General features: G+C 42.8%; 1 protein-coding gene across 4 annotated transcripts in view; it reads left to right on the top strand.

The window, feature by feature from the left end:
• LOC121449644 (zinc finger protein 569) overlaps positions 1 to 24,999 on the top strand; it is a 38,639-nt gene extending 13,640 nt beyond the window's left edge. For 3 of the 4 annotated variants that reach the window (XM_041654226.1, XM_041654223.1, XM_041654225.1), the window contains exons 3-6: positions 11,129 to 11,189; positions 18,594 to 18,720; positions 19,336 to 19,431; positions 20,773 to 24,999. In XM_041654226.1, coding sequence (XP_041510160.1) covers positions 11,166 to 11,189; positions 18,594 to 18,720; positions 19,336 to 19,431; positions 20,773 to 22,583 — 2,058 coding nt within the window. In that variant the 5' untranslated portion in view covers positions 11,129 to 11,165 and the 3' untranslated portion in view covers positions 22,584 to 24,999. The remainder of the gene's footprint in view (positions 1 to 11,128; positions 11,190 to 18,593; positions 18,721 to 19,335; positions 19,432 to 20,772) is intronic. The other variant, XM_041654227.1, reaches the window with a different exon arrangement.
• Positions 25,000 to 25,702: the final 703 nt, after the last annotated feature.

Raw genomic sequence — 25,702 nt, 5'->3', positions numbered from 1 at the left:
TTAGCCGAGAAAAGGCTAGATATAATGGGCTAAGCTGTGTTTAAAAGAATACAGTTTTGGTGTAATTATTTCGGGGCATAAGCTAGAGCTAGCCATATGGGCGGCCGGGTGCCGGGGACGCAGCCCCGCCGCTCCTACTACTACACACTGGCACATCAAATATGGCCCCAGTGGCACAGACATTGAGAGAAACAGTAAGTAAATGAGATGTCCTGAAACTAAGAAGCTTCTGCAAAGCGAAGGACACAGCCATTAAGATATAATATCAGCCTATAGAATGGGAAAAGATCTTTACTTATTCATTTCAAATACAGTGTAGAAATATGGGCCTGTATAATATGGCCCTACAGTTTCAGGGCCAGGGTTTGTTCCCTTCACGGTTTCAGGGTCAGGTGGGTTTCTTTGGCTGGCCCTTTACCCTACACCTTTCTAATTGTTTGTTTTTTCTTTGGCTCCTGTTTTCCTTTTCTAGCTCCTTTATTTGATCTTCATAAGTAATCTCTGGTTTTACTCTTTGATTTGTATTTTCTTTTTTTTAATATTTATTTATTTATTAAGTATACAGTATTCTGTCTGTGTATATGCCTGAAGGCCAGAAGAGGGCACTGGACCTCATTACAGATGGCTGTAAGCCACCATGTGGTTGCTGGGAATTGAACTCAGGACCTTTGGAAGAGCAGGCAATGCTCTTAACCTCTGATCCATCTCTCCAGCCCCGATTTATATTTTCTTTAAAAACATAAGAGTATTGCCCTGAATTTTCAATATGTATTTTTTAACTCATCTTGGTTTACTTTGAAGCAGAGCCGCCTTGTCCTGTTCCCAGCACAGGAGCTGTTTTACTAAGTGGTCTTAAGTCTCCTTCCCGCATTTTATGCACATTGGTCACTGATATCATTCATCCCTGTGCTATAATTAGCTAACACATTGATATTACTGTTGTTTGAAATAAGCAGTTTTCTCTCGATCAGTTACTGAAGGACCCAAGGAAAATTTTTCTTTGACCTGTATTGTCCCGTCATGTGGTTTCCCGTTGTCATCTGCCCGTCACTACTGTGAGCATTACAGCTTGGAGGGAAAGGTTTCCTGGCAGCTGGAAGCCAAGGAATACCAGAAAGTCACACTGCACAACAAACCTCACACAAGAGATTTGTTGGGAGGGGAAAAACAGGAGGGTGGCTACCTCTGCTTGGGCAGCAGACTGAACAGGAAGGACTTGTATGAGTTACTTGGGAAGGGGGTGGTGGATCTTTTCAGGGTGGATATTGGTGAGATTTACTATTCAGAGATTGGGCTTTTTACTCTGTAGAGTAGGGGCAGGGTCTAGCAGTTAAGGGGAGTTAAGAATGTTCTGTAGGTGGAATCTGGCAGATAGAGGTCCTTGGGCAAGGGGCCTGGCTACTTGTCTGGCTTAAGGGGGCTTACATTCCCCTATTTGTTTATAAATTGTTTATAAACAGTCGGGTCATGGGAAAGGGGGCAATGTTATCATTAGACTACTTCCTGTTCAGTCAGGGCCTCAAAGTCCTTTGGGTGAACTTGATCTTCATTGTCAGTATAATTGGCAGTTACTGGCCTCTGGCTCTGTAGCTAGGGACTAGTAATCCTGTAATAGCAACTGATTAAAATTCTGGTTAGAGATCTGTTTTTGAAGAAATCTAGACAAGAGGTTTATCAGGCAGGGTGCAACTTAGTGGGATTAAGACAAGCAGGAGAAAGGGGGCTAAGAAGGGCCGTGTCCAATTCCATGTAGGACTGTCAAAGAGCTACTTGCCTGAGATATCGAGCTGTTCTTACATTGTTGGAGATCCACCTGGAGTTGCTGGATCTTGTCTTTTACTATACCTGACTGGTTGACATAGAAGCAACATTCCTCCCTGAGGAATAGACAAAGACCTCCTCTTTCTGTTCTTAGTGAATCTTATCCTCACCAATTTTGTAGCACTTAGTGGCCCAGTGAGTCTAGTTGGCCCTGGAGGGTCACCCATTGGAGATCCCGATGAACTGAGAGGAGAAGAGATGGTAGATAGCTAGGGAGGTAGTCAGTCCTGGGTTTCGGCATCAAAATGTTAGTGCTATAGCTCTGAAGAGAAAGGTTATAACACAGCTTGGAAGGAAAAGTTATCCTGGCTGTCAGAAGGCAGGCTATACCTGTAGGTGTTACAGCTCTGGAGGGAAAGGCGTCCTGGCCGTCAAAAGCCAGGCTATACCTACAACTCATAAAGGAAAGTTATTCTGGCTGTCAGAAGGTATAGCTGTGTTCTGGTGGGGGATGGTTTCCCTGCAGGAGTGTAGCAATCCTGCTCCTCTCCGAGAAAGCCACTACAGCTCAGCTCAGCTCTGCTCCACTCTGCTGAGAGTTTCCTTGTAGAGATGTCCATTCTTCTCTGTTCCACTCCACTAAGGGAGTTTCCCTTCAGAGATGTCCATTGCTTCTCTGCTCCACCCTGCTAAGGGGGAACCACCCCCTCCCCCAAATGTAGCAGCTTGCTCCTGCTCTGGTGAAAATTATTATTTCTCTGCCCTGCTCCACTCAGAGGAAGAAGGTCTTAACCCAAAATTTATTCAAGAGACTTATTGGGAGGGAGGAATCCAGGAGAGTGTCTGCCTCTGCCAGGGTGGAAAAAGGCAGCTCCCAACTCAATAAGTACAAAGCTTATACAGGGCTTCTTAGGGGTGGAGTTTTTCCAGGGTGAAGAATTTTCAGGGTGGAAATTGGTCCAGTTTTAATCCCTGAGCCTGCACAAACTCAGAGATTGGCTGGATTTTGTGTTGAGGGATTAATTGGCTTTCCTGCAGAATTGGTCAGGGGCAGAGCGTGTTTCTTTGGCTCTGGTGTCAGGGTCAAGGTGGTTTTTTTTTTTTTTTAATCTCTCTGGTTTCAGGGTCAGGGTGTGTTTCATTGGCTTTGGTTTTAGGGCCAAAATGTGTTTCTTTCGCTGGCTCTGGTTTCAAGGTCAGGTGTGTTTCTTTGGCTGACCCTTTTACCCTATACCAGGCTGGTGTCCGCCTTCAGATCTTCTTGCCTCTGACTGCAAGTGCTGGGATTTATGTGAGTATACCACCATGACCAACTGAGGTCTTACCATTGCTTGAAGGAAGATCTGTTTGATAAACTCCCTCAGTTTTTGTTTGAATTTCTCTGTGTCCATCACTGTTGAAAATTGATAGACGGTTCTGGATTGGTGTTTTCTTCTTCAGGCAGACACTCCCTGCACTGTTTTATATCTGTGGTTACTTTAAAGATGACTATAGTTCTTTGCTTTTTTCTGTAGAGATATGGTATTGGTTTTTTGCCAGCCTTCTTTTTATTTTTGGTATGCCGTGTTTGTGTGTCCCCCTCCCACTCCCCACACATTCTGTTCTCTGAGCTTTTTAGAGTTGTGACCAGATCTGCTATCAGTTTATAGTATTCCTATATATTATTGCTTAAAATACTTTTCCTTTTGGTAACCCATTTGTATTCATAATATCTATGTATCATATGCTTTAGTATTGTCTCATAGCTTGGCTGTTTTCCATTGTTTTGTGTTTATGCTTAGAAAGTATGTGTTGACATATCTTTAGACTCACTGATGTTTTCCCTCGGTGTATAAATTCTGCTCATCAGCACAAAGACATTGTTTCTGTCTAGTGTTTTTTATTTGTAGCATCCCTTTTCCCCCTAGTTTCCATCTCTTTGCTTATTTCCCCCAGTTTCCGTTTTCCCATTAGCAACCTCAACATGCTAATGATGGAGTTTTCAAACTCATTTGACAAACTTTGCCTCGTCTTTCCGTGTGAGTTACTGTGCTGTGTCATGGAATGCCGAGTCTTACAGTAGTCTATATCATAAATGCTTCGTAACACTAGGGAGCCTAGCAGGTCAACAGAGAGTACTGTTGCAGAGTGATAAATGCCACAGTGTGGGAGCTTAAGGGGTACAGGAGTATAAGTAAGTCCACATAGAGGAATACCCACCCCAAAAGTGAGGTGATCTTGACTTAAGGGGTACAGGAGAATAAGTAAGTCCACATAGAGGAATACCCCACCCCAAAGTGAGGTGATCTTGTCTTAAGGGGTACAGGAGAATAAGTAAGTCCACATAGAGGAATACCCCACCCCAAAAGTGAGGTGATCTTGACTTAAGAATGGGACTTTGGTAAAGGAGCAGCAGGCTGGTTGGAATTCAGGGTGTGGTTTCTTTTTTTTTTTTTTTTTTTTTTTTTTTTTTTGGTTTTTCGAGACAGGGTTTCTCTGTGGCTTTGGAGCCTGTCCTGGAACTAGCTCTGTAGACCAGGCTGGTCTCGAACTCACAGAGATCCGCCTACCTCTGCCTCCCGAGTGCTGGGATTAAAGGCGTGCGCCACCATCGCCCGGCTCAGGGTGTGGTTTCTAGACATGGGAACAGGATGTGTAGTTTGTTTAAGAAGGGCATATCCTTGTATATAGCTGGAGTTTACCTTCAGGAGTGAAAGAGGAGACCTACAAGGCTTTAAGAAACAAATCTATACAAGGAGCCACTGAATGAATTTAAACAGGAGAACATTTATTTGATAAGTATAATTTAAAATATTTTATATGTATGTATGAGGTCTTGCATGTGTGTACATGTACCATATTTGTGCTTGGTGGCCTTGGAGGGTGTTGAAGCCTTTGCAGCTGGAATTGCAGACAATTACGAGTGCCCAGTGTGGATGCTGGGAACTGCACCTGGGTCTTCTACAAGAATAGCAATGCTTTTAACACTGAGCTACTCTCTAGCCACAGTATAAAATTCTTGATTAAATCATGGGATTTAAAAATTTTACTTTGGAAAGGTGGCATTTAATAGGGTTGTTAGAATAGTAGGTTTAAAAAATATGAGTATATGTGTGTGGGTTGTACCTGTTGGGGGGCTGCTCATAGAGGCCAGAAGAGGGCATCAGCTTCCCTGGAGCTGGAGTTACAGGCAGTTGTGGGTGAGCTGCCTGCTGTGGTTCTGAAAACTGAACCTGGGTCCTCTGGAAGAGCAGCAAGAATTCTTAACCACCACTGAGCCATCTCTCCAGCCCCATGACTGTCTGGATTCTATTTTCTCACCAGTGGTCAGCACTTTTGGTGTAATAGTGGTGCTGTGTTAATATGGAAGAATCTCTTGGTTTTTAACAGATACAAGAGTGAAGTTGAAGTATTTTCGAGAAAGTACGAGAACAAATGTACCGGATGAAAGCAAACACTCTGAGTGAATGTTTCTACAAGCATTTGTGTAGAGTTTTTAAAAGTAAAATTGAGCCAGGTGGTGGTGGAGCACTCCCAGCTCTTGGAGAGGCAGAGGAAGCGGACCTCTGAGTTAGAGGCAGCCAGGGCTACAGGGAAACCTTGTCTTGGGGAAGAGTTAGTGAAAATGAATACAAATGAAGGGGAAATGAGCAAAATACATAAAAGTTGATGACATAAGCTAGAGTTAAGGAAGAATAGGTCAGCTATTTTAGGAATCCCATCCCTCTTTTAGCCTCCCGTCCGGAGGGAGCACTTTGCACTTTGGTTAACAAATATAAGTGGGAGCTTCCTTCTCAACTGCAAGGACTCTAAGTATCTCTGCAGGGCAAGAGGAAGCTTATAAGCAAACTCTTCTTTGTTGTTGTTTATTTTTTGTTTATTTTTTTAGTTGTTAAAAAAAATTCCGCCTCCTCCCCGTTTCCCATTTCCCTCCCCTTCCTCTCACACATCACCCCTCCCTCCTCCCCCCTCCCCTTCCTCTCTCCCCCTCCACCCCACTCCATTCCCCCTCCCTCTCGAGAATGAAGAGCAGTCCAGATTCCCTGCCCTGCGGGAAGTCCAAGGTCCTCCCACTTCTATCCAGGTCCAGGAAGGTGAGCATCCAAACAGGTTAGGCTCCCACAAAGCCAGTTCATGTATTAGGATCGAAACCTAGTGCCATTGTCCTTGGCTTCTCATCAGCCTTCATTGTCCGCCATGTTCAGAAAGTCCGGTCTCATCCCATGCTTATTCAGTCCCAGACCCGCTTGCCTTGGTGAGCTCCCAATAGATCAGTTCCACTGTCACAGTGGGTGGGTGCACCCCTCGTGGTCCTGACTTCCTTGCTCATGTTCTCCCTCCTTCTGCTCCTCATTTGGATCTTAAGAGCTCAATCCAGTGCTCCAATTTGCGTCTCTGTCTCTATCTCGATCCATCACCAGATGAAGGTTCCGTCCAGATGGAACTCCTCAGCGCCTAAACAGGGACGCCTGGTAGCCCAATGAGCCGGGGACAAAAGGAAGAACGTGACAGGCAGGGTGGGGTCCAGTAGAGCACAGGAGACCCTGCAGCACAAGCTGAAGGTGCCCGGGCTCCCTTGTGGGGGACCTTGAGGCCTGCCCGGTATGCAGGCACTCACCGCTCTGGGTGGGTAGCCTTAGTGTAGGAGCGGGAAACTGTTCTTGAGCAAAGGACCCAGCAGACAGCAGGGCAGGCTTGGGGGGAGGCATAAGGAAACTCCTGTTCTTTCATGTGAGCTTCCTTTTGAAAAATTTCTGTTTAAAGTAGAATTTTTCTTTTGTTGTTGTGGATTGACTGAGTGAGTGAGCGATTGAGAGGTGTTCTTATTCTACAGCCAGGGTGACCTTGACCTAAGGAGACCTTCCTGTCTCCAGCTCCCAAGTGCTGGGAATACAGGCTTGTTACCACCTTCACTGGAAACTAAAACATGCATGAATATACATGCTTATGTGCATGGTGTGTACACATATAAATGCATGTATATATTCAAAGATAGACAGGTGACGTCTTGTGAGAAGGAAGCCCCTTTTCCGCCGCCCCACACCTGTCCCTCTTCTGCTGAGGCCAGTGCTGTTTTTCCCAGACGCTCCCTGGTGGTGTTTACCAAAGCTCTGCACTTCCCCTGACACTGCCGGTTTCGTACAGTAGGGAAGGGTATGGGAAAATGCACAACCAAAAGTCAGGTAGACCCCATCATTTAAAAGTTAACTCAGCTCATATGTGTTGTTAATGACGGGTGGGGATGGCATGGGTGTTATCTTAGGGCTAACTCTCAGTTTGCAGAGCGACGCTTGGTCTTGTAAACAGAGCAGCCAGGTGTAAAATGAAATGACCCACTGCTGTCAATAGATCCTTAAGCAGCTGAGAAAATGACCCACTGTGGACAATCGATCCTTAAACTGCCAAGAAAGCTGTTGGTAGTTTGTCTGGGTTTACGACTTTCTATGTCTTTCTTTCTACATGCTAATCTCTGGTACCTACATTTCTATATTCTTATTTCTAGATCCTTCAAGGGGTCTGCCACCCAGCTCCCAAATCAATATCTTCCTCCTTCCCTCCCCCCCCCCCAGAGAGAGAGAGAGAGAGAGAGAGAGAGAGAGAGAGAGAGAGAGGCTTACTGTTACTTATAAATGCCTGAGTGTTAATTGGCTTGTTTGTAGCCAGCTTTTCTTAAATTATCTTGTCTACCCTTTACCTCTGGGTTTTTCCTTTTCTTACTTCTGTACATCTTACTTTCATTCTTACTCTGTGTCTGGCCCCTTCTTTTCTCTTTTTTTCTCCTCCTATTCTCTCTGCCAGTCCTGCCTGTCCTTTCTCCTGCCTCGCTATTGGCCATTCAGCTCTTTAGACCAGGCAAAGAATCACAGCTTCACAGAATTAAACAAATGCACCATAAAAGAATCCGGCACATCTTTTCATCATTAAAACAATTGTCCCACAGCATAAACAAATGGAACACATTTAAAAATAATATTCTCCAACAGAGTACTTGGGACCAGACTAGAGACAGGCTCACTTGCCTTTCTGGGATGAAAAGAGTCAAATCCTTTCTCATGAGAACCCTGAGGCGCTGTAGTGGGACATGGTGTGTCCAGTGCAGTAGCTGAGTGCTGCTGGGCTACAAATAGGACAAGAACTTGGCACTCAGTTATTGGACTTCTGGGCCCTTCCCCACCATATACAGACACTGTTTCCATTGACAAGGAGATCAAATTATGTATATGAATTCAGTACCTGTGCTGGTGTTTGTTTCTCTGAAAGAGTAAAATAAATCTGGTCATATGACAGCAGCCAGGTTCAACAATTCAGGTGTGATGTTCAATTAATTGATGTTTTCAACCTTGATAAGATCTAGAATCGCTGGGACATGGGCATCTAGGCACACTTTAGGGGGCTCTCTTGATCAGGTTAATTGAGGTGGGAAATGTTTGAGCTGGGGGGGATGGGAGGAGAGGTTGGTGTGAGGGGGTCCCTGCGGGTGTCGTACTGGAACCGTGCAGAGATGAGAATGGAAACTCAGTGCAGATTGACTTCTCCAACCTGATCAGACCTCAGGGAGTCCGAGCCAGGCGGTGCATTGCCAGCATATTTAAAACAGTGCAGTTTGGGAGAAGTTTCCAGGCAACAAACAGTTCAGTTCCAAGTGCACAATAAAACTTAAGGGGTGACTACATCAGGAATCCATGTTTGTGTGATCGTGAGGGCAGGTTCTTTGCTAAAAGGCCCAGAATCTAGTGTGGCCTCTGACCAGTAACATAGAGGTCATCAGGCCACAAAGTACCAGTGACAGCTTGCCTTAAGGAGGGAGGAGTCTGGAATAATCATTCTGGGGAATTAGGGCAAGGTCTAGCCCTTAAAAGAGAGCAAAAAAGGACACTCTCAGCTTTGTGGATGGGATGCAGGTATTTGATTTTTATTTCCTCCATCTGGACATGTTTAACATTCTGGGTTCTCTTAGTGCTTCTCTATGAGTACAGGGTCCTCTGTGCCCCCAGAAGTGCCTTTAACTGAGCACTTGGGAGGCTGAGGCAGGCAGCAGAGAGCTCACAGAGAGTGAGTTCAAGGCCATCCGGCTCTACATAGTAAGTTCCAGGACAACCAGGAATACACAAAGAAACGTTGTTCTTGAAAAAGAAACAAACAAACAGAAGAAGAAAAAAAGTTTTAATTTTTATCTTCTATTTTTTTGAAACATAGTTTTACTATACAACTCTGGCTATCCTTGAACTCACTATGTGGACCAGGCTGACCTTGAACTCACAGAGATCCACCTGCCTCGGCCTCCCCAGTGCTGGGTTCAGAGGTGTGCACCACTGCACCTGCTGAAAGTTTTAAGTCACAAAAAAATGAAAGGGGCCACTGTTATTGTTTAAGTAAAATCTGAGTCACGGTACCAATGTTATGGTAAAAGTAAAATGCTGCAGGTCCCTGAGTAGCTGCAGTAGGCAGCAGGTCCCCACAGTGGTGGCAGGCAGCCGGCCATGAGACCATGTGACAGGTCCCCAAAATGGTGGCAGGCAGCTGACTGAGGGCTGCGGGTCCTGAGAGCAGCCAGTCCGAGGCAGGGAAGGCACAGTTCCCCAAGTAGCTGCAGTGGGCCATAAGAGGCAGTGAGTCACAGGCAGGGAGCCTCATGGTGGGTGAGAGACCTCGTTGGAGCAACCAGTTCCACGAGGAGATACAGATGGATGGGCATGCCACGAGACCACACCACAGGTCTCCAAAGGCAGCTGTCCTGGGCAGGGAGCCATGCGGCAGGTGAGAGACAGAGACATGGATAGGTATGCCATGCAGAGTGAGGTTGGATATTTATTTAGTGAGTTATGGAGGTGAAAGAGGAGAAGGGGAGAAGGCGGGGAAGAGCGACATCAGCAAGATGGTGGCGTAGGAAGCCTTGGGTCCTTTCGTTTCCCCCTAGGTTCTGTGGGACTGTGAAAGAGCTGTGTCTCAGCAGTCTCCATCAGGTCTGGAACAGGCTAGCTACTCAGGAAGAGAGGAATGGCAATTTAGGCTTTAGGTGTCTGACCTAGGGAGAGCAGACAGAATATAGCTGCTGCGGCTTCCTTAGAAAGAGAAGTGTTAGAAGGCCCCAGATTCCCCGGCCAGGATGTCTGTCTGTCCCAAGGCCAGTCCATGAAGGCTGGGAGTGATTCTTGCTTTGTCTGAAGACAGAGAGTCAGAGGAAATGTAAAGTCAGCAAAGATTCCCACAGAGACATACGAGATTAATTGCCTGAAGCCAGTTCTGGGGAATCAGAGCTAAAGGGCTTATCTGACAAAAAAAATAAAAATAAATCTTATAAAGAAGCTCACTAGGGTCAAGAGAACAATGCATGAATAAAGAGAATTGGAGCAGACGGAAACAAGAGGTACCATGGAATTTCTAGAGTTGAAGAACATAGCAAATACACTGAAAAGTATACAGTAACAGGATTCAATCCAGACTAGATCAAGAGGAAAGGATCAACAGATGCAAAGACAGGTCCCTGAGAACAGTTCAGGCAGAGAAGCAGAACAACCTAGAATCAAGAAACCTGGGGAGTTAGTAGTAAGGAAATCATGGAACCCCAGGGAGCCCACTAATTAATGTGTGGGTATATACTCACTGTATGTGTGCGTGTTTGTGTGTGTTTGTGTGTGTGTGTTTTTGTGTGTGTGTGTGCGCGTGTGTGTGTGTGTGTGTGTGCGTGCGTGTTTGTGTGTGTGTGTGTGTTTGTGTGTGTGTGTTTGTGTGTGTGTGGCCAGAGAAGGTCACTGGATCCCTTGCCACGGAGTTGGAGTTACAGGCATTTGTGAGCTCTGGGCTGTGGCTGCTGGAATCCAGCTTGGGTCTTGATGGTAGAGCAACAAAGTCTTAGTCACTGAGTCAAGTTTTCAGCCCTTCACTGTTCTAATCCTGTAATTCCCCCAGCATGTCTAATGCCTTTCTGGTTTAGATTTCTTTTTTCTTTCTTTCTTTCTTTCTTTCTTTCTTTCTTTCTTTCTTTTTTTGGAAAATGGATTTAATTCTCTTAACCACCTGTACTTCTAATATGCCTAACATAAACCTTCCAGTCCTGGAAATACATCACCTTTCTTGATACGTTTGCATTTAATTAATTCTTTTGTAAATGTCTCTGTCCACTAAGAGAGCCTGTGTGTCTTAGCAGTTTCCCAATTGTCCTGGCCTATGCTTTCGGAGCTGCAGACACAGTCCCAGGCCTCCCCACGGATGTGGCCCTGCCTGGCACACCCCACTCTCAGCCTTGTGACCCTTGTGGTGTTGGCCTCTCAGCAGTATGAGTATTGTCCCGCTTTCTCTTGGATCCAAGGATGGTAGTAAGTTGTAGGTCATAATGCTGAGCCCACAAGGGCCACTGTGTTCTAATGACTTCTGCTCTTTTTGCCAGCTCAGCCTGCTCAGCCGCCCCTCCCCAAGAAGAGGAAATGACGGAGTCCAAGGGAAATCAGGTAAATCAGCGTCTCGTGCTCGCCCGTGCGCAGGTCCAGAGCACTCAATCACGCGCCATGCATTTAAAGGGCCACATCCGAAGACAGAAGCAGTATTTTCTCCAAAGGAAGTAGTGTCAGAAGTTTAAAACTATGGGGGAATCAAATGTGGTTGTTCTATGAAGTCCATTTAGAGAGGCTAAAGCTGGCCCTCACATTTTGGTTTCATTCTTCTTTTTTTTTTAAATTATTCTTTTTGGTTTTTCAAGATTGGGCTTCTCTGTGTAATAGCCCTAGCTGTCCTGGAACTCGCTCTATAGATCAGGCTGGCCTCCAGCTCACAGAGATCCTCCTACTTCTGCCTCCTGAGTGCTGAAATTAAAGTGTGTTCCACCAGGTAAAGAAAACCAGGGCACAAATTGATGACATCACTTTCATTATATAAATGCCCCAAAGCAATAATTTCCTCACAGAAACAAGCAAACATGCAAAGACAGGTCACATGGGTCAATGAGAATACTGCTGTGTGTGGCTCCTTACACTTGATAAACCTACATTTTTATTTGTTTTGATTAAAGATGAAACAGTATGTGTCAAAGTAGTCCAGAATCAGAGGAGCACAAATAAACATCAATAGCAAAATAAACACAGCCTGGCACCAAGTGCGGTGGGCACTGAGCAGTGGTAAGGGAATGTGTCTAAACACAGTGTACAGTGCTGTGCAGCAGTAAGGGAGTGTGTCTAAACACAGTGCAGTGCTGTGCAGCAGTAAGGGAGTGTGTCTAAACACAGTGCAGTGCTGTGCAGCAGTAAGGGAGTGTGTCTAAACACAGTGCAGTGCTGTGCAGCAGTAAGGGAGTGTGTCTAAACACAGTGCAGTGCTGTGCAGCAGAAAGGGAGTGTGTCTAAACACAGTGCAATGCTGTGCAGCAGTAAGGGAGTGTGTCTAAACACAGTGCAGTGCTGTGCAGCAGTAAGGGAGTGTGTCTAAACACAGTGAATAGTGCTGTGCAGCAGTAAGGGAGTGTGTCTAAACACAATGTGCAGTGCTGTGCAGCAGTAAGGGAGTGTATCTAAACACAGTGCAGTGCTCTGCAGCAGAAAGGGAGTGTGTCTAAACACAATGTGCAGTGCTGTGCAGCAGTAAGGGAGTGTGTCTGAACACAGTGCAGTGCAGTGCTGTGCAGCAGTAAGGGAGTGTGTCTAAACACAGTGTACAGTGCTGTGCAGCAGTAAGGGAGTGTGTCTAAACACAGTGCAGTGCTGTGCAGCAGTAAGGGAGTGTGTCTAAACACAGTGAATAGTGCTGTGCAGCAGTAAGGGAGTGTGTCTAAACACAGTGCAGTGCTCTGCAGCAGAAAGGGAGTGTGTCTAAACACAATGTGCAGTGCTGTGCAGCAGTAAGGGAGTGTGTCTGAACACAGTGCAGTGCAGTGCTGTGCAGCAGTAAGGGAGTGTGTCTAAACACAGTGCAGTGCTGTGCAGCAGTAAGGGAGTGTGTCTAAACACAGTGCAGTGCTGTGCAGCAGTAAGGGAGTGTGTCTAAACACAGTGCAGTGCTGTGCAGCAGTAAGGGAGTGTGTCTGAACACAGTGCAGTGCAGTGCTGTGCAGCAGTAAGGGAGTGTGTCTAAACACAGTGTACAGTGCTGTGCAGCAGTAAGGGAGTGTGTCTAAACACAGTGCAGTGCTGTGCAGCAGTAAGGGAGTGTGTCTAAACACAGTGAATAGTGCTGTGCAGCAGTAAGGGAGTGTGTCTAAACACAGTGCAGTGCTCTGCAGCAGAAAGGGAGTGTGTCTAAACACAATGTGCAGTGCTGTGCAGCAGTAAGGGAGTGTGTCTGAACACAGTGCAGTGCAGTGCTGTGCAGCAGTAAGGGAGTGTGTCTAAACACAGTGCAGTGCTGTGCAGCAGTAAGGGAGTGTGTCTAAACACAGTGCAGTGCTGTGCAGCAGTAAGGGAGTGTGTCTAAACACAGTGCAGTGCAGTGCTCTGCAGCAGTAAGGGAGTGTGTCTAAACACAGTGCAGTGCAGTGCTCTGCAGCAGTAAGGGAGTATATCCCTATGTCCATCAACAGAGAGAAAGAATCTGGAGATTCTGCCACCATTCTTATGACATTCAGACTTGCAAAAGGTGTTAGAATAGTGGCCTGGGTATCGGGTATATGTTTATGGTCCAGGTAGTTGGGAGGTGAAAAGAGCAGAAGGTCAACGTCAGCTCTGGCTGCTGAGCAAGTTCAAGGCCAGCTTGGGTAATGAGAATATTACCTGCTTAACATCAGCACAGTCAGAATAGTAGCTCTGAGAGGGTGGAAGGTTACCCAAGAGAAGGCGTTAGGTTGTGGAGTATTGAAGACAACTTTGTTTGATGTTATTTGGTGGATGACCCTGTTGTAATTTATAAAATTGTCAGGCTGAGCACACAGACTTTCTGCTATTGAATTGTCGGATATAACCCTTCCTTCATAGCATCTTTATTTAAATTGAGGTTATTTCTGTAAGTTCTCTTAGTCACTGAGGGTTTTTCCCCTCAACTGTGTTTCTGCTAGTTTGTTATACCTCTAGTTTTTGCCTCAGGCACATTGAGATAATTTTCAAGTGAACACACGGTACGATGGAAACAACACTAAAGCCATTTTAAACCCAGGCCCCATTTTTGTGAGAATCTAACCTAACAGGCACCCCACTTCAGGCGCCTTACACCATAAACCTGAAAATTCTGAGAAAGGCCACAAATGGCCCAAAATCTGCCTGCTGTCCAGATACCTGAGGACAGCCAATCAGAAGTTAGACAAGTTTTTACAGTTACCAGGTGTTTTTGTGGAAAGTTACAAAAATGCCCTCTTGACTTAGAGCCACCCACAACAGAAGCATATCCCCCTACCCAATCCCGTAACTCCAAGGCATGTAACTCCCCACTTGTGGTTTCTCCCTTTAAAGGTCCCCTGCACTGTGAGTCAGGGGCCTTCCTCCCTCACCTGCTGTGTTGGTGTGTGGGATGAAGCCCCTGCTCCTGAGCTTGTAAAACAATAAAGAAACCTTGGAAAGTCAGCTCCGTGGGGCCCATTGGGGGTCTCACAACTCAGGCATAGCACAGCTAGCACAGGGCCAAGAAATAGAATGAGACGGCTCAGAAAGTAAAGGCACTTGCCACCAGATTTGAAGACCTGATTCAGTCTGGGCCCCATGTGCTGGATGGAAGGGACTGAATCAAATAATCCATGTGATCTGTCTGTATCTGGCTTTATTTGCTTAATATTATGTTTATCAGATTTATCCATGTTCAGTTGTTACATCTAGTTATAGCTCACATTCTCTTACTCAACTAACAAATTAGATTGTATTTATGCATATTGCTGATAGTCACTTAATTGGTTTTATTTTTAGGAATTATAAATATGAAAAACGGGAAATTTCTTATAAATGTCAGGCTGTGTATAAAGTTCATTTTTTGTGGAAAACAGTTTTCTAAAGTGATTGTCCAAAATGACATTGTGTTGTAGAGACTGTTACCCCAAGTAACCTTCTTGAGTGTTGTTGTTGATTTGTCTGTGGTGTTGGGGGTTGAACACAGGGCACCTTGCATGAGCACTCTACCCCTGAGCTAGGAGCCGCCCTCTTTAAAATTTAAATAGAAGGTTCTGTTGTGTGTGTATGTGCATGTTAAGGAGCCTGTAGTCTCAAAGCGGGAGTCAGGTCTTCTGAGCTGGAATTGCAGGCAGTTGTGAGCTACCTGGAATGGCTGCTGGAGCTGAGCGTGGTCCTCTGTAAGTTCTCTTAGTCCTGAGCCTTCCCTCCAGCCCTGTTGAATATATTTTCTCTATTTACAACCTTGCCTGTTCAACATAATAGGGATTCATTTGTGGTAAAGGAGAAACTCAAAATTTAAATACATAAAAATCATATTATTGTCAGACATAGCAGCTCATTTATACCTTTAACCACAGCACTTAGGAAGCAGAGGCAGGAGGATCTCTGTGAGTTACAGGTTACCTTGTCTACATAGTGAGTTTCAGGTTTGAAGGCGTAAGGCACAAAACAATCCCACACCAGTTTGGAATTATGATCAATAAAAGGGTTATTTATTTAAAGGGAGAAAAATTTACAAATCACTGCCTCAGACAACATCCCTCTGCACGATCAGGAATGAAGTCTAACAGCCAGAAGTGGAGCCAGAAACAAGAGAGTGAGCACACGGCTACCGCTGCTTTTTAAAACAAAAGAGACCATGCCCAAGTGGACTGGTATTTTAAAAGCTATTGGCTGAAGGAGCGGAAGTAGCTCCTGCAGCACAGATTCTGTCTCCAACAAATCAAAAGTACAACAAAAACAGAAAACAAAATCACAGTCTTCTTTTATTATTGTCACCTAAATTAGTTAATAAAACATGACAATGAGCCCAAAACTAGAGTTTTTCTAGAGACAAATCAACATCTCATATGTTACATCTTTCACAGCAGTTGCCAAAGCCATTTTGCTACAGCAAACTTTAAAAAAAATTTTAAACTTATTTGTATGTGTCTGCATATACGTGTCTGAGCATATGTGTATGAATGCAGATACTCATATGCAGTAAGAAGGTGTCTGTATTATGTGTATCTGAGCATGTATTACATGTGTGCAGGTACATGGATGCATGAAGAAGGTGTCTGTATATGTGTGTCTGGGCATATATTACGTGTGTGCAGGTACACGGATACAGGAAGAAGGTGTCTGTATATGTGTGTCTGGGCATATATTACATGTGTGCAGGTACATGGATGCATGAAGAAGGTGTCTGTATATGTGTGTCTGAGCATATATTACGTGTGTGTGCAGGTACATGCATGCAGGAAGAAGGTGTCAGGTGTCTTGCTGTCTGTTCTTTTGAGGCAGGGTCTCTCCCTGAAACTGGTATTCTCTCAGGTAGGCTGGAGGCTCTGTCTCTGCCCTCATCAGAGCTGGGTTACAGGCATGTTTGGGATATCTGGCTTGTTATTGAAAGACCCTCAGAAAGGACCTTTCCTCCGATGATGAAGACCCCAGAACCAGAACACTCCGAGACCAAACCACAGGATGCAATTAGCAAGAGGTTTATTGAGTAGACACAGGTACCTGCGGGCGGCAAGATCTCTTGGAAGACTTGCGCGCCTGCCAACTGGAGGGCGGGCTTTTTATAGGGAAGGGCAAAAAGCAAGTTTACAGAAGCAAAAGCGTGGTTATCGGAATGAGGCGGGGGGGGGGCATGAATGGTTTCCTCTCTCAGCATGGATCCTGTTTTGCAGTCAACCTGCTTTGTTGATATCCTATCTTATTGATATCCTGCCTGCCTTGCAGTCTTCCTATCTCATAGACATCCTGCTCTCTCAAGCACATGGGATGTTCTTACGAGAGCAGGCTGGCTGCTGATCCGGAGAATTTTTTTTTAAGCAAACAGGATGTTCCCCGGGAGCATGCTAGCTGCGGGTTTTGAGGAGGGGGTCTGTAGGGTCTTTCAGTTATATGTGCCGTGGAATCTGAACTCACATCCTCATGACTGAGTAGTAAAACTGCTGAGCCGTCTCATCAGCTCTAAGGGAGATATTTTTCCCTTTTGTTGCAAATAGATTTTTTCTCACATAATAGATCCTGATTATAGTTTCCCATCCTCCTCCTCCCAGCTCCTCTCCAATTTCTCTCCCATCCAGGTCCACCCCCTCTGTCTCATTAGAACATAAATCAAGCTTCTAAGGAATTATATATGATATGATGATATGATAACAAAAACTAGCACATTGAAATAGGACAAACAAACAGAAGGACAAAAGCCCAAGAAAAGGCACAAGAAACAGGTATAGAGACAGAGGCACACTTACTTGCACACTCATGAATCTCTTGAAAACATTGAACTGGAGACCATAATATTTACCCAAAGGACCTGTAGGGTTGAAATAGAGAAAAAAAGATATAAATAAGATATAAATAAATAAATAAATAAATGAAATAAAAAAGTAAAATTAAGTCAGGCATGGTGACATACACCTTTAATGCCACCACTCAGGAGGCAGGCAGATCCCTGAGTTTAAGCCAGCCTGGTCTACAGAATAAGTTCCAGGAAAGCCAGAACTACATAGAGATACCCTGTCCCCCCCCAAAAAAACCCAAAATAGGAAAAAATAAATAAATAAGTAAATAAATAAAAAGCAAGAAAAAAAGCAAAAAAACCCTGACACGACATTATGAACAAGGAACCTCCAGCGGTGCTGTGGGGTTCCTGTTCTGTCTGAAGTTTACTGCTGGGTATGCAGCTGCTCCAAGAGCAATTGGTTTCTGCAGTGTGGTGAGACCCTGGGAGGTGTAGTTATGATAGATAATAAATAAGCATAGCAAAATTTATCCCTGCTTTTAGGTTTTCCACCTTAGTGCTTTTGAGGGATGAACTAGTGACTTTCTGAATTTTGTTTGCTTCTATCCTATGGCTCCCTTTCACGCCCTCTGTTGGGGAGACCTCTGTAGAGCTTTTCATTTGGTTGCTCTGTTCTTCATTTCTGGTATTTCAGTTTGGGTTTTCTTCAGTACTTCTGTCTTCTTGCAGAATCCCTCTCTCATGTCATGTGTCTCTGTCCGTATTGGAATCAGCTGTTCGTGTATTTTTGGGATTCTTTTCAAAAGTTTGTTTTATTCTCTAAGTTCTTTGAACATAAATATCCTTATTTTAAGTTATTTTTGGGGTGATTTCATCCAGCTCACTTTCATTGGATGCCATTACTATAGAGTAGTACTTTTGAAGGAGTTAGGTTGCCTTGGTTTTTCATGTTACTTGTGTGTGTATTGTGTTGTGACTTGTACATCTGGAGCTAGATTGTTGGTTGAATTTATTTCTTTTTTCACTTACCCTTATTGTTTCAGAGGGGGCATTTGTGTTATGAATGTCTCTTTATGGTCTTCACTGTGAAGGATACTAGGTTATTGTTATCACCTGGTAGAGACAGGGGTAGTGGCGGCGAGAGTCTGGGTAGGTGTACTAACCACACTTATGGAAGGTGCAGGGCAGTTGCTTCCCAGAAACTGGTTACTGGTGTGACAGTATGTAGGAGTGAGGCTTCCTGGACATGCTGAACTCACCAGGACAACAGGCAAGGCTAAAACCTCCCTAGCATGCTGTGCCCACTGGGGGAGCAGGTAAGACTGAAGTCCCAGCCACACTTTGCTCATCAGGTGTGATGCCATTTTTCTTTATGACTGAACAGAATTCTACTGTATATAGATACTACTGAGTCTACTTTCTGTTAAATGATCATAAATGGACAGAATATTGCTAATATGGTATTTGTTTTATTTTGTCTAGAAATGGGCATTTTTTATAACCTCTTTTTTTCTGAATAATATCTGAATGAGATTCCTTATGTTTTTCTTATGTCTTTAAAATAGATTAACTTCAGATTGAGTGTACGTGTGTTGTTACAGGGAACAGTGACATTCAAAGATGTGGCTATAGATTTCACCGCAGAAGAATGGGAGCGATTGGACCCTACTCAGAGGAGCCTGTACCGGAGCGTGATGCTAGAGAACTACAGCAACCTTGTCACAGTGGGTGAGATGGCGTCCTTTTCTAGTCACAGTGGGTGAGATGGCGTCCTTTTCCTAGTCACAGTGGTGAGATGGCGTCCTTTTCCTAGTCACAGTGGGTGAGATGACGTCCTTTTCTAGTCACAGTGGGTGAGATGATGTCCTTTTCTAGTCACAGTGGGTGAGATGACGTCCTTTCCTAGTCACAGTGGGTGAGATGGCATCCTTTTCTAGTCACAGTGGGTGAGATGGCGTCCTTTTCCTAGTCACAGTGGGTGAGATGGCGTCCTTTTCCTAGTCACAGTGGGTGAGATGGCGTCCTTTTCTAGTCACAGTGGGTGAGATGGTGTCCTTTTCCTAGTCACAGTGGTGAGATGGCGTCCTTTTCTAGTCACAGTGGGTGAGATGACATCGTTTTTCTAAAATAGGTGAAACTTCAGAATGTTGGTGAAGTCTGCCTTGAGATGCCTTTGTTACTAGTCCTGTCCATGCTGTTACTTCAAAGCAGAATCCTGATGATATTTTAGGGTCCAGCATTCCCAGAGGTTGGAACACCTGGCTTCCCCAAGCTTATCTCATTTCCTGGGCTTGTTTTTGTTACTGGTGTGTATACCCAAATTAGTGTCATCTCCCCCAACAGGCTCTCCACTCACCAAACCTGAGGTGATTTTCAAGTTGGAACAAGAGGAAGAACCATGCGTGGTGGAGAAAGAAGTATTAAAGAGATACTGTCCAGGTTAGTGGGAGGGAAGCAGCCAGGTGAGAAGAGAGGAACAATAAATGGTTAATCTGTCTGAGACATTTCCCAAGATTCCCAAGGTGTTTTCCTAAAGCATGTAGACTTGTAAAGTAACAGTTAGTGTGAGCTCTTCTTATAACTATGATGTCATCACCCTTTAAAACTTTTTTAATTACATTTTTATTTGTGTGGGGGGTGTGCATGTATGCATGCACATGTATGTGGATGCATGTGTGCTATGGTGCACATGTTGAAGTTTTAGGACTAGTTGTACAATAGAACTTGGGTCATCAGGCTTGGTAGCAAATGCCTTTATCTGTTGAGCCATTTCATCAACCCAAGGTGTTATTTTTCAATACTATTCATTTGTGTGTGTGTGTGTGTGTGTGTATCTCTGAGTTGCTTTTGAGTGTGTCCAGGTGTGTGTGCGTGTGTGTGTGTGAAGACAAGCATGTGGAGGCCAAAGGATAACCATACTCTGAGGTGCTGGGAGTTAGTACTCTATTATATCTTTTTTGCAGCACACAGTTGAACTTATCTTTCTTTCCTGTTATTGTTATTGTATTGAGACGGGTTCTCATATAACCCACACAAGCCTTGAACTTGCTATATAGCTGAGACTGATCTTGAAACACTGACCTTTCTGCCTCAACCTTCCAAGGGCTGAACTTTTAGGCATAGTCTACAATGCTTTGCTATTATGTGTTCATTTTTGAGTCTTCACACAGTGTTTGGATATTTCTTACGAAATTTTTCTTAGTTTTTTTCAAATTACTTTATAAGTATAGTTTTCCTTTTTATATTTCCTAAATAGCTATTTATGTATATAATAAGATTATTAAAATTAATATTCCTTTCTTTCACATAAAACAAAGGTAATTGAATTTCTAGATATCTGCTTCTACTCATATTTCCTTTCCTGGAATTTTCTTGTAAAAACTGAGGACTTAAGAGATACATGTGGGGTTGGAGCTCATCAGTTAGGAGCACTGGCTGCTCTTCTGGAGGACCCAGGTTGGATTCCCAGCACCCACTTGGCAGCTTACAACTGTCCATTAACTCCAGTTCCACAGGATCTGATGCCCCCTTCAGGCTTCAACAGGAGCAAGCATGCACATGGTATACTTAAATGCATACAGGCAAACACACACACACATATATATATATATATATATATATATATATATATTCCATATATATATAATGAAAAGATTTTTAAGATTAAATTAAAATGGGAGATATGCATTTGTTTAATTGTGGAAATATGTTTTTCAAGTATACTTGGTATTTCAATACTGGAAAAAATCTTCAGTGATATTTATTTGCTATTTATTTTAGGAGAAAATTGGGAAGTTGATGAGCACGAGAAAACCCAGAACAAACTCTTGAGACAAGTTTTCAAGGAAACAGTGACTGATGAAGCCAGTGAATGTCCTAAGAAATTTACAAATACATTTCCTCCAAATGCAGATTCCATTCCTTCCAGACACAATCTCTGTGAACATGACTGCTTTGGAAATTGTTTAGAACACAATCTTGATGACCATAGTAATGCAAAATGCCCAATAACAGAGGAACATTTTGAATATGATGATGCTATGAAATCATTTAATAATAGCTCACCCTATTTTGTAGTGACCCCCTTTAAATGTAACCATTGTGGAAAAGGCTTTAGTCAAACCTTGGACCTCATTAGACACTTGAGAATTCATACTGGTGGGAAACTCTATGAATGCCACCAGTGTGGAAAAGGGTTTAGCCTCAAGGAAAAACTTATTAATCATCATAAACTTCATAGTAGGGAACAGTGTTATGAGTGTAATGAATGTGGGAAAACTTTCATTAAAATGTCAAATCTCATTAGACATCAAAGAATTCACACTGGAGAGAAACCATATGCATGCAAGGAATGTGGAAAATCCTTCAGCCAGAAATCTAATCTCATTGATCATGAAAAAATTCATACTGGTGAGAAACCCTATGAATGCAATGAATGTGAAAAATCCTTCAGCCAGAAACAAAGCCTCATTGCACATCAAAAAGTTCACACTGGGGAGAAACCGTATGCATGCAATGAATGTGGTAAAGCCTTTCCTCGAATTGCTTCCCTTGCTCTTCATATGAGAAGTCATACAGGAGAAAAACCTTATAAATGTGATAAATGTGGAAAATCCTTTTCTCAGTTTTCCATGCTTATTATACACGTGAGAATCCACACAGGTGAGAAGCCCTACGAATGCAATGAGTGTGGAAAAGCCTTCTCCCAAAGCTCAGCGCTCACTGTGCATATTAGAAGTCACACGGGTGAAAAACCCTATGAATGTAAGGAATGTAGAAAATCCTTCAGCCATAAGAAAAACTTCATTACACACCAGAAAATTCACACCAGAGAGAAACCTTATGGATGTAATGAATGTGGGAAAGCTTTTATTCAAATGTCAAATCTTGTTAGGCACCAGAGAATTCATACTGGAGAAAAACCTTATATATGTAAGGAATGTGGCAAAGCCTTTAGCCAGAAATCAAATCTCATTGCTCATGAAAAAATTCATTCTGGAGAGAAGCCCTATGAATGTAACGAGTGTGGGAAAGCCTTCAGCCAGAAACAAAACTTTATTACACATCAGAAAGTTCATACTGGAGAGAAACCTTATGATTGTAATAAATGTGGCAAAGCCTTTTCTCAGATTGCATCCCTTACTCTTCATTTGAGAAGTCACACAGGAGAAAAGCCTTATGAATGTGATAAGTGTGGGAAAGCCTTCTCTCAGTGCTCATTGCTTAATTTACATATGAGGAGTCACACAGGTGAGAAGCCTTATGTATGTAACGAATGTGGGAAAGCCTTCTCTCAAAGAACTTCCCTTATTGTGCATATGAGAGGCCATACTGGTGAAAAACCCTATGAATGTAACAAGTGTGGAAAAGCCTTCTCCCAGAGCTCATCCCTTACCATCCACATACGAGGTCACACTGGCGAAAAGCCCTTCGACTGCAGCAAATGTGGAAAAGCGTTCTCCCAGATCTCATCTTTGACTCTTCATATGAGGAAACACACGGGAGAAAAGCCCTATAACTGTATCGAGTGTGGCAAAGCTTTCAGCCAAAAGTCACACCTTGTTAGACACCAGAGAATCCACACTCACTAGAAACTCCCTGAACACTGAGTGTAGGAACTGCCTTCCAATGAAACGAACACCTTCTAGTACAGTACATGATCCATTCTAGGGCAGAGAGCTATGAGTATAGGAAAGCCTTGTGAAGAACCCACATATTTATTAGAGAATTCTCAGTGAGACCACCAATTGTATGAGGAAACTGACTGAGGAACTGTGAATAAACTAATTGATATCTAATTTGTATTCTCGTTCAAATCTGAAAGTATCTGCTGAGTATCAACATACTTGAGCTCCTTGTATGAAGCAAGATAAGAAGATAAGCAACATAAGAAACAACCTTTGGTAGGCACTATGAGACTATGAAAAAGTAGGTTTTGTACAAGAATGTGTCAATAAGAAAATCTAATAATTGGGTGGCACATCTACAAAGTTGCAAAACTTGCTGATGGTTACAAAAGAATGCCTGAAAACTTGAGTTAGCAAATTATAAAAATACAAGTACTCTTCTAATTTTCTACCTTTGTTATATGTCTACCCAAAATTTACACATTGATTGTAAAGAAATTCGTAAACTGGTTTCAGAGTAATACAGCAAGGCAAAGGACAAAAAATAAGAACCAAACATTTTTTTTTTGACAAAACAACTAGGGAAGACGCTCACTACTAGATATCATTACATTATTTAAAGTTTTTCTCATTTAAATTCTCTCAAGTGAATAAGCAAACTCTCGGAAACAAATTGAGGATTAGCAGAGAAATTCAAGACTTGGCCATTTTGTGTGTGGGTAGTACTACTGAAATCATTGGAATGAGTCGAGCCTATTACAATATATGTAAAATTCATATGACCTAAACATGTTACTCCTCAACCATACATACATGACTCAGCTCATAGGGTGCTTGCTGCCAAGCCTGATCCCTGACTTTGATCCCCCGAATCTACATGGTGGAAGGAGAGAACTGACTCCCATAGTTGTCCTCTGACCTCTAATGGCATGCCATGTCATGCATGTCCACACACACACATACACATACATAGTCCAAATAGATAAAATCCTAAAACTTTGATGGAAATAAAATAGAATATGTCAGTTTAGAGTAAGAGTATCAAAAATAACCCCACAAACACGGAATAGTCTATTTACTTTTAGTGTGTAACCCATGTATGTATACAAAGAGAAATATATCATTATGTTCCCAGAATCATGGTTTGTATTGCTCCAAAGTGTAACATTTTCATCAACAAATAGATCAGTATGTTTATTTCTATGATAGGATACTATACTGTAAAATATACAAAATTCACATGTAGTTACGTGGATAGGCCACAATATTTTGAGAGGAAAAAGTGAAATATACAGTGAATAATGGTATAAAATTTGTAACTTAATAAACCAGTTCAAAGAACAGTAATACCACTTATGGTATTAGTTGCTTTAAAGGATGTAGATGGGTTTTGTGGGAGTTGTTACATTGATCTGTAATACTTCTTTAATAAAAGGATGAAAGCAAATATTACAGAGATGACAAGTCTAGTTGTCAAAATTAGTTCTAAGACTTTAAAGCTTTAGTTGCCTGCTTTTTCTAAAGTAAGTCAGTAGGTGCAGGATGCATGGCCTTATAGAATTGGTTTTAGAATAGCATTTGTGTGTTATTTTTATTTAATCTTCATATAAACCAGCCTGATTGAAGATGCTTTGTTTACTGTAATGGTTAGAAGTTTTCTTAAAGACTCATGTGTTGAGAGCTTGGACTCCATGTATTTACGAGTGATTTGATCTTGGTGTTCAGACCTCTTCAAATGTTTAGCACATTAATAGATTCCTAGTTGATAGTGGACAGTGAAGCTGTAGGAGATGATACTTACTAAGAGGAAGTAGGTCACCTGAAGCATGCCTTCAAAAGGGGCGATAACTTCCCCCTCAGTTCAGTTGATTTTCTTAGGCCTTCTTGTCATCGTAACAAAAAGCTGGCGTGGAGTCTATATAACTTGAATTGGGATAATGAGAATCATCAGTATACAACATTTGAGGCCAGCTGTAAAATTGTAAAGCTTGTTATCTTTTACATAGTTCTTTCTCTAGTTGAAAGCAGTAGAAAAACAACAAAAAAGTATTTCTTGGAATATTTGACTCTCAATTTTAAAAAAGAAAAGTCCAATTGCATTTGGGTTAGTTTTGAAGAGGAGAGGAACTGTGCACAATGCCAGATAAGGACTGGTACCCAGATCACAGCAGGAGCAAAGTTCAGTGTATCTCAACAAAGCTTTTTTTCAGTGTCTATATTCTTAGCTTTTGTTTTTATTTTTATTCTTGTCATTGGAGGTTTTGTGGGTAGTCTTAAGACATTAGATGCTAAAAAGAATTCCCACGCTAGCTCAGAATTGAGTATAATAAAGAGTTATTTATTTAGGTGTAGACACACAGATCACAATCTTCTGCAAGAACAGGGAACAGGAACCGAATCCAGCAGCTGGAAGAGAGAGAGAACATGTGCTTTACATTGTCATTTATAGTATAAGAAGCCATGCCCAAGTGGTCAGGTAACTTAAAGGTTACTGACTGTAGGATTTCCTACAGTACATTCCCTTTTTTTATAAACAAGAGAGTTCTAAGCCTAATACAAAATTATATACAATAAGAACAAATATCAGGTATAAAAATTAGAATTACAACCAGCATAAACAATATCAAGCAAGAAACACTTGATAGATGTTTCCATAATTATCCTATCCTGAAGAGTTTAAGTTTTGTATTATAAATAACTTGGCCAAGTCATGGGAGGAAAGTAACTATGACTATATAGTCTTCAACCCCTCCAAAGACCCAAGAAGAGAAATATTACTTGAGTAATCAGGAAGTGCAATCAAGCAACTTCCAAAATGTGCAACAAATGACAGAGACAACTGGTCACCTGGGCAATCATCCAAAGTCTCATTTGTAATGTTGGAACAACCAACTTTAGCTAAGGCCTAGAGTAACTGACAGACCACTTTCAGAGGCAGGAAATTTTTCAAACCATCTTGGCAAGATTTGACAGTCTTTTTTCTTGTATCCTGATTGTCCTGTCTGGACATTGTGCATTTTGTCAGTGCTTGATGCATGGGCAGTTCCTTGCCCAAAGGCCACTTTTGCCAAGAAGAAAATAAG

Source organism: Microtus oregoni, unplaced genomic scaffold, assembly GCF_018167655.1.
Source record: "Microtus oregoni isolate MIOR12 unplaced genomic scaffold, Mior012 000006F_ref0000085, whole genome shotgun sequence".
Classification (NCBI taxonomy): Eukaryota; Metazoa; Chordata; class Mammalia; order Rodentia; family Cricetidae; genus Microtus; species Microtus oregoni.
The sequence above is the reverse complement of the archived record's forward strand: the minus strand, read 5'-3'. Positions and strand labels throughout refer to the sequence as shown.